The 16,108-nt window shown below is 57.2% G+C and overlaps 2 protein-coding genes across 4 annotated transcripts in view; one reads left to right on the top strand and one right to left on the bottom strand.

The window, feature by feature from the left end:
* Positions 1-3,883: 3,883 nt before the first annotated feature.
* Positions 3,884-12,120, top strand: ANO7 (anoctamin 7). The gene is given in 23 exon segments (XM_010561295.1): positions 3,884-3,973; positions 4,061-4,127; positions 4,636-4,793; positions 5,081-5,188; positions 5,534-5,670; positions 5,796-5,853; positions 6,172-6,220; positions 6,223-6,279; positions 6,372-6,539; positions 6,928-7,018; positions 7,253-7,346; positions 7,640-7,783; positions 7,871-8,008; positions 8,302-8,400; positions 8,492-8,594; positions 9,169-9,280; positions 9,696-9,750; positions 9,884-9,984; positions 10,083-10,234; positions 10,470-10,675; positions 11,086-11,228; positions 11,701-11,791; positions 11,895-12,120. Coding segments are annotated over 23 exon segments (2,637 nt in total). The 3' UTR covers positions 12,111-12,120.
* A 1,093-nt stretch (positions 12,121-13,213) lies between these two features.
* The window catches only part of HDLBP (high density lipoprotein binding protein), a 41,776-nt gene continuing 38,881 nt past the window's right edge, over positions 13,214-16,108 (bottom strand). For 2 of the 3 annotated variants that reach the window (XM_010561254.1, XM_010561255.1), the window contains exon 28: positions 13,214-15,685. In XM_010561254.1, coding sequence (XP_010559556.1) covers positions 15,599-15,685 — 87 coding nt within the window. In that variant the 3' untranslated portion in view covers positions 13,214-15,598. The other variant, XM_010561256.1, reaches the window with a different exon arrangement.

The raw sequence follows: 16,108 nt of genomic DNA, 5'->3' as shown, positions 1-16,108 counted from the left end.
AAAGAAACGTATATTAAATATGAAAGCTGTTCAAGGAGTGTGTAGGCTTGCAAGTTCTCTGGCACAAAAATGCAAATTCTGGCTGTTTTTTAAGGAAGCAGATCCCTTCCCTCTGTTGGGGATCAGATCAGAGCCAATAGCTCTGGTCGGGTGGGGTGTTGGTGTTAGCAGACGTGCTGGTCTCTGCACATCAGCCTCAAAGGTTTCATTGGGCCACTGCCCATCAGAGCTGCGTTCCATCCGGCTGCCTTGTCAAACGATGGAGAACTACAACAAAAAAATGGGAGGGGTGTTCAAAAATTTGCTCTTGGTGGTACTTGTATTCATTCTGATCTTTGAAAGAGTGGGGTGAATCCCTGCTTCTTAGCAGGAGGTGGGCAGTATTAAGCAGGACCGTATGGCCCTGTGAAAGCTTCTGGAGGTTCCCTTCGCAGGCTGGGTTCCTTTTGCTCACCTGGCACAGCTCTGCTTCGGACTGTGATGCCACAGAAGCTGCTGGAGGTGGTGGAGTGGTGCCAGGCTTGGCTGGTGGGGAACTGCACCCTGCTATGCTGCTGAACCGGGGCAATTCACCTCATCCTGCCGCAGGTGTGTGTGTTTGGTGGGGTGAGTTTCTTTGAGCCCCCCCACCCGGGTCCACAAGCTCTCCCTGGGGACTGTAAAACCAGCGTGTCAGCTGCTCAGTGGCCATCACAGTTGCATGCCCATGTTGTCCCCTGGGCTGCTGGCTGGCAGCCTGCCCCTTGGTTGGCAGCACCTGAGAGGCAAACCAGAGCTGGGTTTTTTTTCCTCTTTCCTCCCCAGTGTTGCAAAAACCAGCAGAAACTTTTCTCTTGCAGGTGTGAGGTGAGCACGGTGCTTAAAGCTTCCCTGGCAACCCAAAAGCCCTGTGCCTTGGCCAGGCACAGGACTCCAGGGTGCAGGGGGGGAACCTGCTGCCTCTCGCTGCCTGTCCGTGGCATGTTGCATGCGTGGCCCCGAGCTCTGCCGAACCCTGTTTATTCAGGGCCATTCGGGTCCCCACCTCCAGCTCAAAGGCAGGGCCTCCTCCAGGCTGCTTGGAGGAAGGTACTTGCAGACCCATTCTCCCCTCCTCCTCCTCTCCCCAAGCTCTACCCCTCTTGCGCGGGGAGCCTGGTGTTTCCTGAGACGGGAAGCAGCAGTCGACTGCTGGGTTAGCGTTAGCGTGACGGGGTGGCACTTCCCGCTCTCTCCCCACCCGAGGAGAAGCAGGTGAAGAGCGGCGGTAGGGCGGGTGGGAGGACCCCTTTGCCCCATGCCGTGCTGGCGCTCGGATCTGGCGCCGTGGGAGGAACAAGCGCGGCCGGAGCCCTAGCAGCAGGTAAGGTAGAAAAAGCTGCAGGTTTGGGGATCTCACTGGAAGCTGCGGGAGCAGGGCAGGATGCGGCAGACCCCTGTGCCTTCATCCAGCTCCCCGGCACCAGCCTGGCCTTGCCGCTGCTTCCCCGCCACGCTCTCCCTCCCCAGCTCCAAAGCAGGGCTTGAAGGTGCCTGTTTCTTGGGCTGTCGTGGAGGTCAGCTGAGGTTTTTATCACCGTCTGGTGGGAGCAATGACCAGATGCTGCACCCAAAGGAACTCTGCTGCCAGGTGCTCCAGAGAGCTAGGTCCAGACTTGCTTGCTCAGAAGAGATGCGTGCCCATGTGCTCCAGATGTCAAAAGGACTTCTGGGCGTGATGGAGGCTTTTCAGGGGGTAGATCAACCTAGAGCTTTACAGGACATGGGTGTGTTTCCTCAGGGAGATTCTGCGCTTGGCATGTATTGCCCCAGCCCTCCTGGCTAGTCTGACCGGGGCTTTGAAAGGTCACAGGACCCAAACCTAGCAAAACTTGGTGCTGACTAGCAACCCCCTTGACTTGGTAGGAGTTGCAAATGGTATAAGTGAAGCTAGAATTTGGCCCAAGGTGTGGAAGTTTAGACGGGGTTGGCCGAAGGTGCCTGGGGGGCTGAGGTGCTGGAAGACAATTGGGTGCATGTTGGTACCTGCGCTTCTGCCCAGCTCAGCAGGGGTCTGCCCTGATTCCCGAGCACATTCCTGGTTTTCCAGGCCCCCAGCACATCCTCCCAGCATGACTGACTTCATGCTCACTGCTATCTCAGGTGCGTCTTCATCTTGTCGTGCGGGTTTCTTGCTGGTTGCCTCATGTGGTTTATCTGGTGGGTTGTCACAGCGTGGTCGCAGGGCCCTTTTCCCAGGAGGGACTTGGCCTTTTCCAGGAGCCCAGCTGGGGACATTTTGGGTGGTGCAACATTCAGAAGCTCGGGCTTTTCATGGCACCTTGACATCTCTTCACGGTCCCAGCACCTTTTATCTCCACACTAAGCAGTCCTTACTGTAGCAGCAAGAGGCCCTGCCTGTTCCCATCACTTCCTTGCTTCGAGGAATGAGTTTCTAATGCTTTTAAGTGGACTTAGCAGATGTCTTCCTCCTGCTCCACTGATGCTCAGAAGAAGCTCTTGTATCAGAAGAGCTCTGCTGGTGCAGGTTGTCAATGGTTTCTGCAAAGGGAGGCTTTGTCCGCCTTGCTTTTGGCCAGGAGCACGTGGGGATTTGAGAAACTGAGGCTGGCTGGCATTTCTTCTTTTACACCACCTGTCTTGAAAGTAACGATGAAGAGCCACCTCATTTCTGAGGAGCAACCTGACATCATTAGAAAGGCCAACTCCATTTCCTTGCTGTTTAGCAACGAACTCAGAGACATAGTGCAAAAGGCCGTAGCTGTGGGCACGTTGTGTGATGGTGGTAATGAACTGAGCCAGTCCCCTTCAAAGATTTGGAGAAATGGGAATGCATTTACCCCACTCTGTTACTGACAGAGCTGGTTCCCCTGGCTAACGTGTAGTCCTCACTGTTGGCAGTGCTGCTGGTAGCTTTTATCCAGCATCCTTGGAGTGCACCACCAAGTCAGCTGAAACACAAACATCTGACTCAAGGAGCACAAAACTGAACCAGCAGCTCTTGCTCCTGGTCAGTAACGGTCTTCATGATAACAAAATATGTTAATGAAGGACACATGGAGATTCCCAGGCTCCTTTTTTAGGTGGAGGATGCACTGGAAAAGAACAACTTTTTCCTTTTGCTCCATGTGCAATGTCCTCCCTGCCAGGCTGCTGTTGATGCTGCTGTGACACCTTCCTAGTCCCCTCACCTCTGCAGAAGGCAGCTTTCTGGCTCATTATTCAACTTCCACGTGTCTCAGCCAGTGTCAGCCATTGCATGAGGTTCCCATCTCCTACCTTGGCTTCTTGAGGTGTTCCAGTTCCAAAACTGAGAGCTGGAGGAGCTCAGTTTGCAACATCTTTTGGACGTAGAGTGCTTGGGCATGGACTGGACCTGGTTTCTGGGGTGGAGAGGGGGTCCCTGGCTTCTCCATCATGGGGTCATGCGTGCTGGTGGACATGCCTTCGAGCTGGGTCACCCCATGGAGAGGGTGGTGGAAAGTCCTTCCCCACAGTGACAGAGCCAACAGTTGAGAAAAGGTGCAAGGGTGGGTGGTTCCTCGCCATGTCTTTGGCCTTGTTGGTAGAAGAGAGGGGCCCTTGAAGGGGGTCTAGGTGGTGGTGTGAAGGGAGGACACTGCACAAGGCTGCTGACCACTCATATCTCCTTGTTTTCCACCTGGAAGCATTCCTGATGGTAGGCAGAGCAGGGTCTCAGGTCTCACCATATGTGGGCAGGAGCTGAGGGGCCGGCAGCAAAGGAAGCGAGGCCACATTGCCAGTGCTGGAGCTCCAGCACTGCCGGAAGGGGTGGTGGGGTTGGGGGTGTCCATGCACTGTGGGCGGGCGCCAGTTGCCTGGGTCTGCTTCTCAGCACCAGGAGGAGGGGGCATGAAGGTTTGCCATGCAGCAGAGGAGGACCATGGATGATGCCCACTGCAGCCTGGTGGGGCAGGATGGCAGAGGCGCTCACTATGGCAGTCTGAGTGAGGAAGCCATCAAAATCCCCCAGGTAGGTGGCTGCAGTCTGTCCCCCTCACAGTTGAGCTGCCTGGGGAATCGCTGCTCTCATTGCCCTGTATGCCTTACTTACTTCCAGCCCAGAGACGCAGCCCTGGACCAGAAGAGCACAGCCAAAGTCTTCAGCGATGGCTGTACGAGGATAGGTGAGGGAGAAAGGCTGGCCTTTGAGGTTGGTTCCTCTCCATCTTGGCGAGAAGGCTGGGGCTGGATGGGGCCCACTGCGTTGAGGAGGATGGGGAAAGCCCCCGGGCTCCATGGCTGGACCTGGCAGCAGCAGGTCCTGCTGACCGCAGCTGGTCTGTACAGCACATCCAGAAGGCGTCAGACCTCTTGCAAGCCATGGCAGGCACTGCCCTGCTCGGATGCTCAAGCCTTTACCTTCTGCAAGACAGCTGCCATCCTTAACTCATGTTAATAGGGTCTTCTAGCTTCCTACCTCCCACGCTAGAAATACCCAAGCGAGGTGGCTGGTAGCCCCTTCCAGACCAAGCATGTCCTTCCCTCGATTCCTTGCTTTAATCACAAGACAACACCCAGCCCCATGAGAGCACCAAGTCCTGCAGGAGAGGGACACACAGGACAGGGATGGCTTGGGGATCTGCTGCCCTTCCTGGCCGTGGGGTGGGCATGAGCTCACTTTCCTTGCCACAGACTTTGTCCTGGTGTGGGAAACTGTTCCCTGGGAGCTGAGCGGGCAGCAGGACAGCCGCAAGAACAGGGACTTGCAGGAGAGATCTGCCACCATCCACAGGACCTGGCGGAAGAAGTTTTGGGATGAGCTTCATGCTGCTGGGATCCACATGGAAAAGGTACCTGGGGAACTGACCTCGAATTTCTACCCCCCTGTGATAACCGCAGCCTTGCTCTGTGAATTGGGCAGAGGGATGCCATGCTGTGGGGGCCCTCGCACAGGAGGGGAGCCTGGGCTTGCGGGCAGCCAAGCTAGAGCATGGGGTGGGATATGCTTGTGCTCTTCTCCACCGGGTCAGCTCTGCCAGGCTGATCCACACCAGCGTGGAATCACCCTGGTGCCTCCTGTGGGGACTGTACTGGTGCCAGCAGCCTCATGTCTGCTGGGGTCCTCTTGTCCCAACAGCACATGACCCACATGGAGAAGAAGGTGGTGCATTACCTGCTTCTGAGTGCGCCCTGGAGCGTGCTCTGCTACTACGCTGAGGAGCTCCAGCTCCGTGTGCCACTGCAGGTGAGGGGCTGCGGTGCCCAAGCTTACTGGGGATGGTGCCCCCAGTGCTCCCAGGTATCCCACTCTGGGTGACAGGCTGGGCAGGTGCTTGCTGTGGGTCTCTGATGCCTCCTTGCTTTCCAGTGTACCCAGCAGTCCCCTGTCACCAGTCTTGTCCCATGCACAGTTATGGGATCCCACCTCATTCCCCTTCTGAAGTTCTCCTCCAGCGCCCCATCCCCTCCTTCCCCGGCCCTCAAAGAGCAGGCTCCTGCGTTCGGCACAGCCCAGGCACTATTCCTTCCCAGCTTGGCTGCCATCTTGATCCCACTCCCTCCTCCTGAGATGTTTCCACTGTCCATGCAGGCACCGCCCAGACAGACCTCCAACTGGCTGGCCAACGCGCTGCAGCGGCTGGGCATCCCCAACCTGATGGCCCAGGAGGTTCCCAACCTGCCGCTGGACTAATACACATGCCCCTTCAAGGCCAACAAGCTGCGCTGGTGAGCACCCCAGGAGGGCCCATGTCAGGAGGTGGTCCCCATCTGGCGGGCATGGCAGGGAGGGGGTGCCACACTCCCCTGCCAAGCACCAGGCTCTGCTGAGCTGCTCCTCCACACCCTTCCAGGTTCCTGGGAAGCAATGAGCAGGACACCTTCTTCTCCACTACCCAGTGGCACCAAATTGTGAGCACTTTTGTGGGGCCACTACGGCTTCTCTTCCCCAGTCCCAGGTAGGCTGTGGGGTCTGGGGAAGAAGTGCTGTGAGTGGGTATGTTGTCATGTGTTGTCATGGTCTCAAAGGTCCCAGACTGGGTTGCTGTGTGCTAATAACTCCAGGGGGGATTAAAAGGCTTGGGTGGAAACCCTCCTCCTGCCATTCAGCATCTGGGAATCAGGCTTGGAGCTGGTAGCAGAAAAGCCGACTGGTGGTGGGGACCCTTCTCCCCATCGCAGGGGATGGCTGCGTCCCCCCCCTCACCTCTCCTGGTGTTGCCCCAGCAGGTCTACGAGATCCTGGCCAAAACACAGTACGACCACTCCGGGGAGCAGGAGGGGGTGTGGACCGGCTGCTGAGCGAGAATGTCTTTGCTGCTGCCTTCCCACTGCACGAGACAAGCCCTTGCCATCCCCCAGGGAGCTGTGCTGACCAGCTGGCCATGCACCCCTGGCCAGCCCCTCGCCCACCCCCTGCCTCTCCCTGCAGGGTCCCTACAAGCTCTGGCCAGGGGAGCTGGCTGCCAGCAGCCTCAGCCAGCGCCAAGTCCTCTTCCAGTACTGGGCCAGCTGAGGGAAGTGGAGCAAGTACCAGCCGCTGGATGATGTCCGCAAGTACTTTGGGGAGAAGGTTGCTTTCTACTTCGCCTGGCTGGGTGAGTCCTGCCTGCTCCAGAGCAGCCCTCGGCTCTCCCAGGGAATGGCTCCCTCGGCCTCTTGGTGCAGGGTAAGGGGCTGTGGGCAGCAGCTCCTGGCTGCTCTGGGATGCAGATGCAGCTCTGACCTGGAATGCTCTCTGTTTCAAGGGCAGTGAGTGGTGGCACCACAAGCCATGCCCCATGTGTCCTAAAAGGACTAGGTAGAGCCTGACGGGTACTTTGCAGCTCCGGGTCCATGCTCAGGTCCTCCAAACCCTGTGTGGTTTTAGGCTGGTGCTATGCTGCACTTGGACAGGTGTCATCCTTGGTGGCTTGAGCCGCTCTTGGCTTGGTGGCCATGACGGAGGCCTGCAGGACTCATGCTCCCCGTCCCTGCTGTCTCCAGGCTTCTGCATAGGATGGCTTTTGCCTGCCGCGGTGGTGGGGACGGTGGTGTTCATTGCTGGCATTTTCCTGATGATCAATGATGTACCTAAGTAAGTGCCCCGACCTCCCCACTCGCAACCTTCCCCGGGGCCATGCTCCCTTCGCACCTGGGGCGGTGGGGAGGAGGGTAGGGGGTTGCCTGCACCCCTGAATGTGCTGGTGCTGGCTGGTTGCTGGGGCTCGACCGCAGCACTTGGTGCAAAACTGCCAGTGAATGGTCCAACGGGGAGCAGTGGGAAAGGCTAAGCCCTGACAGGCTGCTGGTGCTCCTTCCTTGCCCGTAGGCAGATCTGTGCGAGCGAAGAGCAGTACTGGATGTGTCCCCTCTGCAAGACCTGTCCCTACTGGCAGCTCTCCAAAATCTGCAGGAAGTTCATGGTGAGGTCCTGGAGGGCAGCTCAAGGCCAGGGTGGAGATCTCCACCCCAGCGTTAGCCTGTCCTGTCCCAGTCTGCCTCCTGCCCTTGGTCCCTACTGCCCCGGAGCTTCCTCTCCCACCCATCTTCCCACTTCTCCCTCCCTGGCAAAGGCTCCCAGGCGGCCCCTTCTACCTTTCTTCCCTGCCTGCCCCATGGCTTGGGCACACCGAGGACCATGGCAGCTGTGCAGAGGGCAGCCCCCCGCTGCCCTGCCTGGTCTCCTGCCTATCCCTCAGCCCCACTCTGCCCACAGGCAGGATGGCTCTTTGACCATGGCAGGACCATCTTCTTCAGCACCTTCGTGTCCCTGTGGGCAGTGCTGTTCCTGGAGTTCTGGAAGTGGACCAATACGTCCCTGGCTCACCACTGGGACTGCTCTGAGTTTGAGGACATCGAGGTGGGGTCTGGCCCTCTGCAGCACCTTCCAAAATTGCATGGACCAAAGCCACCAGGCACCCCTGATGCCTTTCCCCTTCTTTCCGAGGAACGGCTGCGGCCCCAGTTTGCAGCCATGGCTCCCATGATGATAATAAACCCTATAATGGCGGCAGAGGAGCCATATTTCCCCAAGCGCAGACGCCTCCAACGGATTTTGGCTGGTTCAATGGTCATTACAATGATGGTAAGATAGCAGGGGCTGGAGCAGCATCTGCCCAGCGTCTGTCCCAGGGCAGCGGGACGTGGTGCGATGGGATCAGTTTGGGGTAAGAGAGCATGGGTTAAGCTGAGGATGAACATAGGTGTCCCTGGTCCATGGTGGAACCTGTGGCTCTCCACCAGCTCAGCCTGCACCCCGCTGCACCCAGGCTTGGCTGCCTGCCCTGGAGCTCCCCTGGGACTTGTAGTGCCCTGGATTAATGGTGGAGTTTTCCCTCCCGTCACAAGCTGCTCATACCCCACGTGCTGTGTTTGCAGATTGCCATGGTGGTGATGTTCATGGTCTCCATTTTCCTCTACCGAGCAGTGGTTGCCATCCTTCTCTCCAGCTCGGGGTACTTCTGGTCTGTGGCTTTGGTAAGAGGTGGCTAGAGCCACTCTCAGACCTGCTTCACTTGCTGGGCTTGCTCACCACCCTCTGTGCTCTGCATGTGGCTTCTCCCTGTAGGCATCCTGCATCACCAGCATCACCGGCTCAGTGGTGAACCTCATCTTCATCCTCATCCTCTCCAAGATCTATATTTCCCTGGCTCATTTCCTCACCAAGTGGGGTAAGCTGGCAAGGGCCCTGCAAGTCAGATGGTGATGGGAAGGAGTGGTGAGTAAGGGCAGAGCACCAAACACAGTGAGCTTGCTGCTGGGACACGAGCTCTATCCACAGCCTTGGAGGGAAGGCTGGCTGACACTCAAGAGGGTGATGGCTATGGAGGAGAGGAGAACTGGGAAAATAAGACCTTCACTGAAAAGTGTTTTGGCAACAGAAAAAAAAAAGTGTTAGGTTTAACTTCTGCTCAAGCTTTTCTGGGGGATTTCAATGAAAATATTCAAGCTGACTTTTGAGGTCTGGGGGAGAAAAGCATGTGGGATATTTTTGTTGTATTTAATGAGACACAAAGCCTGTTTGTACTGAGTGGAGAGGAGGAAGATTATTTTTTGGTGCAAAGCAGATGGATGTCTCCAGACACTGCACAAGTGGCAGGTGCCTTCACGGGTACCACAGCAGGTTTGGGGACCCTGTGCTGTGGGGGCTGATTAGAGTCAAGGGATGTGGGGTAACTTTGGCTATGATGTGGAAGAGCATCCTGGAGCAGTGTAGGGCCATGTCCCTGTGCTTCCCCCTGCCAGAGATGCAGCGCACCCAGACCAATTATGAGGATGCCTTCACTTTCAAAGTGCTTGTCTTCCAGTTTGTCACCTTCTACTCCTCTCCCATTTACATCGTCTTCTTCAAGGGCAAGTAAGGACGTTGGGAGGAGCAGGGGGTCTCCCCCATCTCCTGCAGCACCCCAGGCCTCCAGGCTTTGCATGGCTGAAGGATGGGGAAGTGCTGCTGCCATCATGGGCAAGGAGCACTGTGGCAGGGAGGGACGGTCCCATCAGAGAGTGGGAGCCCTCACAGGGCCATGGGACACCTGGTAACGAGGGCAGTGCCAGCCTGCTGTGGGCTAACTGGTGCAGCTGGTCCCAGTCTGGGACTGGGGGACCCTTTCCATCAGAGGCACCCACTGCCAGCCCTTTTGTACCCCTTGGTGAGGGAGAAGAGGGCTCTGGGTGAACCTGAAAAAGCCCTTCCTTCCCTGGGGCCACTCCAGATGCATCCCTGGGCTCAGCGCCTGGGGTCCCAGCTCATGGCTTTGCTGTGGCTCCTGCAGGTTCATTGGCTACCCTGGGAACTACCTGAGCTTTCTGGGGGTCCACCACGAGGAGGTGAGTGCTGGGCGGGAGAGACACCGAGGCGGCCGCCCCAGCCGGTGCGTGCTGCAGGGATGCCTTCCTGTGCTCAGGGTTCTCCCATCCCTGTGTGCCGGACCCAGCAGGCTGAGGGCCCCTTTCCCCGCAGTGCAGCCCAGGTGGGTGCTTCATCGAGCTGGCGCAGGAGCTGCTGGTCATCATGGTGAGGAAGCAGATCATCAACAATGTGCAGGAGGTGGCCATCCCTGAGTACAATGGGGCTTGCCAGGCTTCAGGGCTCTACCGAGGGGTTGTTGAGAGGTGCTGGCAGGCTGCAGTGGGAGACACGGCCCCTCTTGTTTCCCCAGAAAGCTGAAGTGCTGGTGGCACAAGCACAAGCTCCTCTCCCCCAAGAAAGCAGGCAAGGAGGGGGAGTCGGTCCTGGTGGAGCAGGTGCCCTGGGTGATGGACCAGGAGCTGCTGGTGTTCGAGGGGCTGTTTGACGAGCACCTGGAGATGGGTAGGGACCAGCCTTGGGTTGGGGAGGGCTGAAGCGCTGGGAGAGAGAAAGCCGGCGGGGAAAGGCAGGAGCTGCAGGAGCTCCCTGGAGGAAGGGACCAGCTGCAGGAGCTTTTGCCCTGAGCAGCCTGCAGGTGCTGGAGGGAGAAGGGCTGCCCTGCTCCCCGCAGCATAGGGCTGGGAGATGCCACAGCTGCTGCTGCCATCTCTCAACCTCCTCCTCCTCTTCCTCCCAGTCCTGCAGTTCAGTTTCATCACCATCTTTGTGGCAGCCTGTCCCCTGGCACCCCTTTTTGCCTTGCTCAACAACTGGGTGGAGATCTGCCTGGATGCTCACAAGTTTGTCTGTGACTACCGGCGGCCTGTGGCTGAGTGGGCACAGGGCATGGGCATCTGGTTCTCCATCCTGGAGGCCATCGCTCACCTGGCCATCATCAGCAACGTATGCTGGGTGGGCAGACAGGTGGTGAGGGGGCTGCAAGCAGAGTAGGGGAATTAGGGGGGAAAAACTCGTTTGGCCACTGCAGGACGCTGAGTGACGAGGGGAGCTGCAGTGCCTGGAGTGGGTCGACCTTTGCAGAAGGCACAGCTCCAGTCACGGGCAGTGGGAAACCGTCACCCTCCGGGGCATGTGGCCCTGCTTGGGTTTAACCGAGGGGTGAGAGCAGGACACAGCGGCCATGAGCAGCTTGCTGCTAAGACCAAGCAGCTTTCATGTCTTGTTTGTCAGGCTGAGGGCAAAGACAGGCAGAAAGCCACCTCAGGAGCACAGGGTGTGGAGAAGGTCCTGCCGGTGGCAATGGGGTGTCCCCCGGCTGCAGGACCTGCTGCAGCACATCTCCCTGCTCCCAGGCCTTCCTCATCACCTTCACCTCTGATTTCCTGCCCCATGTGTACTACAAGTATGTCCATGAAAGCAGCCTGCACGGCTATGTGAACTTCACCTTGGCATATGCACCATGGGACTTTGTCCTGTAGAGCAACACCATGTGCAGGTGAGAACCACCCTCCTGCCTCGTCTGGCTCCTCTCCTTGTTTGCTTATGCTTGGATTTGGTTTTCTCTGCCACCACCACAGCAATTGTTTTGTTTAGCACAGTGGCCTTTAGTCAGGTCCAGGTTGTCCACCCACTTAGTCCTGAGACCCTTGGGGCCCTCGCTCATCCCAGGGCTGAGCATGCGCTGAATGTGCCCGTGTGGGGGGCAGCTGGGGGGTGGGGAGTCGCTTGCCGACCCTGGTCCTGGGGCTGAAGCAAAAGATCCCTGGTCATGGAGGGAGGTGCTTTTGCAAAGAACAAAGTTCCCCAGAGCTGGGCTACCTGCAGCCGCCTGGGTCCTGGCTGAGGCTGGCCCAGGGCTAGCACACCGGGCTGGGAGCCGTGATAGAAGAGCACCAGCAGCAATGCGCAATGGTGACACTCACCAAGAAAGGGACAGAGGCAGCAACAACTGCACTTTGGTCCCACAGATACAGAGCGTTTAGGGACCGGGATGGCAACTTGACCTTGACTTACTGGCAGCTGCTGGCTGTACGCTTGGGCTTCATCATCGTGTTTGAGGTAGCAGCTGCCGAGCCCTGCAGGGTGGCCCATGGCACAGTGCTTGGGCGGGGGGTGAGGACCTGCCACCTTGGCGAACCTGCGCGTCCCCGCTCACTTCTAGCATGTGGTTTTCTTTATTGGACGTGTGATTGCGTGGCTGGTACCTGACATTCCTGAGTCCGTGGAGGTCAAGGTGAAGCGTGAATGGTACCTGGCCAAGGAGGCCCTGGCTGAGAACAAGGTGGGCTGTGGCAGCTCCTCTGCCTCCTCCTTTAAAGCCTTTTTTGCTTTAAACTTGCGCAGAGCCACAGGCAAGCAAGGCGGCAGCTCCTACTAGTGCAAACCTCGGCTCCCTTTTTCTGTGGTTCAGGTCCTTCTGGAGAGACGGGAGACAAGCAAGGCCAGTGTCACAGATCTGGCCGCAGGCAGGGACTGGGAAACGGAGCAGTTCGCCAGCAGCTGGGTGCCGCAGCATGCCCCGAGGCCCGTGGCACGGTGCCGGGACTGAAGGGCTGCTGACCAGCCTGGAGCCGTGGGGCAGCAGGCATGGCTTCCCTGCCCAGGTGGCACACGGGCACTTGGGGACGGCTACTGCTAAAGGCAGGGAGGGATGCAGCTGGTGCTGGGTGTTTGTCCAAGCTCACTGGTGTTACTGCAAGGTAACTCCACCGCTGTGTAAACTACCTGGCACGGAGCCAATTAAAGGAGGCTGGCCACACCATATCCCTGGGCTGTGCTCAGCTAGCGCAGGGCAGCGCCTGCCCACAGCAACCGCACCGCTGGTCAGTGCAACCGCAGCTCCACTTGCCACTCGGGGCGGGCGAAGGTAGGGCTACAGCCTCCTGCACCGACTCTTGCCCCTCCTGCCTCCACCTGTGCTGGAAGTAACCACAGCTGGAGGGTTTGCTCCTGCCAGCACCAGCAGGTACAGTGGGAACAGCTGAGCTGCTGGTGGGAGGGGGAGAGCTATGGATACAGCGGGTGAACTTGAGAGGCATGCTGTGACCGTCCAACACGGCAGCCCCTGAGCCAAGCTTCGTCTATCGGAGAGCAGGAGCTTGGCCGCGGCTGGTGGGTGCTGTGCGGCAGTGCCAGTCGCAGAAGGCAGGCTCTGGTTATGGAGGAGGTGAGCAAAAAGACCATGGCTGGTGCCGCCTTCTCCTCCCCTATGCTGGCAGCGTCCCTGGAACCACCTCCCTGGGTGCGAGCAGGTCAGTGGCTCCCCGCAAGGAGGGCGCAGCCTCCACCACTGCCCGGTGCTGCTCTCACCTCCTCCCTTGACCCAGCCGCTTGTTGCGCAAGTCTCGCTTCAGCAAGGGCATCACCGCAGCAGAGGCTCATGCATGCAAGCTGCAACTCCTCAAACTGGGCTAAACCCAGCCAAGCAAGGGCTGCCTTGGATCTCAACCCACCAGTAGAAATAATATCCGTGACACTCCAAGCTGTTTCAGGTTTTATTTTAGAATTTATAAAATTCCAGTGTCATCCATACTCATGAGCCTTTTTACATGTTTGCATATAGTCTCCAAATTCCAAAGTTAAGGCCAAGGGATCATTGCTATGGAAACGTACAATATGGAAGACGTCAAAGAGAGGAAATGGACACATGCCACAGTCTGCTGCGGAAGGAGGGTGGTGGGGGGACAGTACTAGGTACAATCACTTCATGACCTTCTTTAGAGTGGAGGGTCGGGCTGTGGGGCACGAGCCTAGATGGTGGCGCCCCAAATGTAACTCAAGCCTAGCTGTGCAACTGGTGAGGGCATGGGGGGGGGGGCGGGGGAATTAAAGAGGAAGAGGGGGGTGATAGGCTCAGTGATGTAGGACAGACCTAAGCTACAGGGGTAATAACCATTTTCTGACAGACGCAGATGGGAAGGTGTCACCCTAGTTCTGCCTGACCCACCCTGTCTCCCGTGCTGGAAGAAAGGCCACCCTGTCCTTCAGGGGCAGCCAGGTGCCCTGCAACGGGCCATAGTCAGCTTCAGTCATTTCTCAAACTTAAGGAGAGCACTGTGAGGTTTTGGTTCAACTTCTGCATAGCAGCCTCTTCCAAGAAGAGCTGGCACGGGAAGAAGCATCAGCATGTCAGGCCTGCCAGACAGAGGGAAAGGCAAGAATGCTGGGCTCAGCCTGCCAGAGTTTTGGGCCTTTGCTCCGAAAGCAGCACTAGAGAAGAGAGGCTAGGGACAAGAGCTGAAGCAGCTGGGATAGAGGAATGGCTCAGACTACAACCTCTGTAGGACTGAGGCAGGGGAAGGAGGGAACACAGAAATCCCACGCTCCTTGCCTCCCTCCACAAAGACGTGGTTTTCCTCTTACTGGCTGGAGGAGCTTGGACACAGCCCCCTTTGAGCGAGCCGTGGCAGGGCCTAGGTGCAAGCGGCCCAGAGTACAGAGCATGGATCACCCTCTACTACCCATACGATGGAGGCCTCGGGGAGGGCTCAAGGCACCATGCCATCAGCCCCCCAATGCCATCAGAGCAGAAGCCTGACTCACAACCTATGCAGCTGAAGGCTGTGGCAAGGCTGCACCTACGGCCTTGGGGCTGAGCCCTGTTCTAGCTCAGCAAGCAGTCCTACAGCTCTCTCTGATTCACAGCCTGCCTCATTGTCACCGTGCTCAGCTTCCCTCCGGAGGAGCTCCCACAGCCACTGGAGACAAAAGGCTCCTCTTGCTTCTCCTCCACGCTTCTGCTCTGGGTGCCAGGGCAAGAGCTGGAACAGCTGCTTACCCACTTATACTGAGAGGCCACCATCATACTGACTTTTGAGGTAGAAAGAAGGCAATAGTAATAGGTAGCCCTACCGCTCATACCTAGAAGCTGCAGTGCTAGCAGAGGACTACAGCTTCTCAAGGCTGTGCTTCCCACCAGCTTCTCCTGGGCCATGCCACCGCAGCAACCTTGGCCGACCCAAATCTGTCCCACCCGGTAATATTTTCAAGTGCTGGCGCGCCTGCCTGCTCACACTGTTGGCTGTTGGGAAGGGTGAATGAGGGAGCGCAGGGAACTAGGAGCAGGGTCTGTCATCACGCGCTGGAAGACTCGTCAAGCGTGCAGGCTGGGGCTGTGCTTGGTGTGGTGCAGGGGCGCGCTCACTACGTGCTGCACTCAGAGGTGTTTACCTGACCAGGGTAGCCATACGTTGTTCTGGTCCCTTCCATCTCTGCTGCCTCTACAGCCTATTGAAGGTTTTGTTCCTTTAAAAAGCAAGTTTCTGACCTTTTAGATTATTTTAAGCTCTCCCCACAGTCAGCTATCAGCATTAAATGAGTTTTTGGCAGTTAAAAGGAAAAAAGTTGATTGCACTCTACAAAGGTAAGGTAAGGCCTGGGATAAACACAAAGGAAAGAGGGCAAACGTTTTGGCTTTAGAAAGTCAAGGAAATTTATTTCCTGAGGTCATGAGACAGGAAGTAGATTCCTAGCCACAGTAAAGGAGGTCTCCTAATGAAGGCGAGAATGCCTAGTAAGACATGCTCAAAAGAGCAGATTGCTCTGCTAGCGCTTGGGAAGCTGCAAATCTTAGCCACTTTGAGTCAATTATGAAGTTTCTAACAAAAACACACACATTTAGTGTTTGAATCTGAGTGGAAGTCTTGTTCCAAAGAGGAAAGAATATCCATCAAGAGATGAGGGTGGGTCCTAGCCACGGTGATAGCTGAGGGGAGCAGGATGGGGTCTAGCACTCCAGACACCATTAGGAGACCTCTTGGGGCAATTGACTTGTGCTCCAGCCGCTGGGTCAGATTTCAGACAGGAAGTATTTGTGGCAGGTTAGTGTCAGGTCAGCGGGCTGGAGGAGTTTCTGCTTCCAGGTCATTATCGTTTGGGTCCCCAGGGAAGAGTCTTGGGGGCCACTTGAGCCCCGAAGCTGGGGAAGTCTTCAGAACTGCTCATATCAGGGGCCTAGAGCAAACAAAAAGGGAACAAGTTAAGCTCCTGCCCTGTGAACCTGCACGGTGCGCCCCTGAGCTAAGCAGCATTTCTGATGTCCCATGAGTAGAGACAATGGGTGAGGGCTGAAAAGGATCATTATGTCCTTAGGACTGCCCAGGGTGGACAGTCAAGCCATCTAGAGATGACATTTAGGAGGGTGCAAATAGGAGCAAATGGCAGGCGGATCAAGGGCTCCGAGGGTCCAACCTCAGTAACTCGGTCACTGGAGTGGGGTCAGGCCAGTCCTGCAGCAGCGCCAGGGCAGCTGAGGAGAGAGCTGCCACATGTCTCAGCTCGCTGCTCCCAGCCAGAACACAGCTGCAAACATTGAGCCAGTTCTGTGCTGCAGCAGAAGAGTGAGAAGTCCCAGGGCCTCGTCCCTACCCCTAAAAA

Source organism: Haliaeetus leucocephalus, unplaced genomic scaffold (assembly GCF_000737465.1).
Source record: "Haliaeetus leucocephalus isolate CR32 unplaced genomic scaffold, Haliaeetus_leucocephalus-4.0 Scaffold143, whole genome shotgun sequence".
NCBI lineage: Eukaryota > Metazoa > Chordata > Aves > Accipitriformes > Accipitridae > Haliaeetus > Haliaeetus leucocephalus.
Note: the sequence above shows the minus strand (reverse complement) of the source record. Positions and strands in the feature narration are given on the sequence as shown.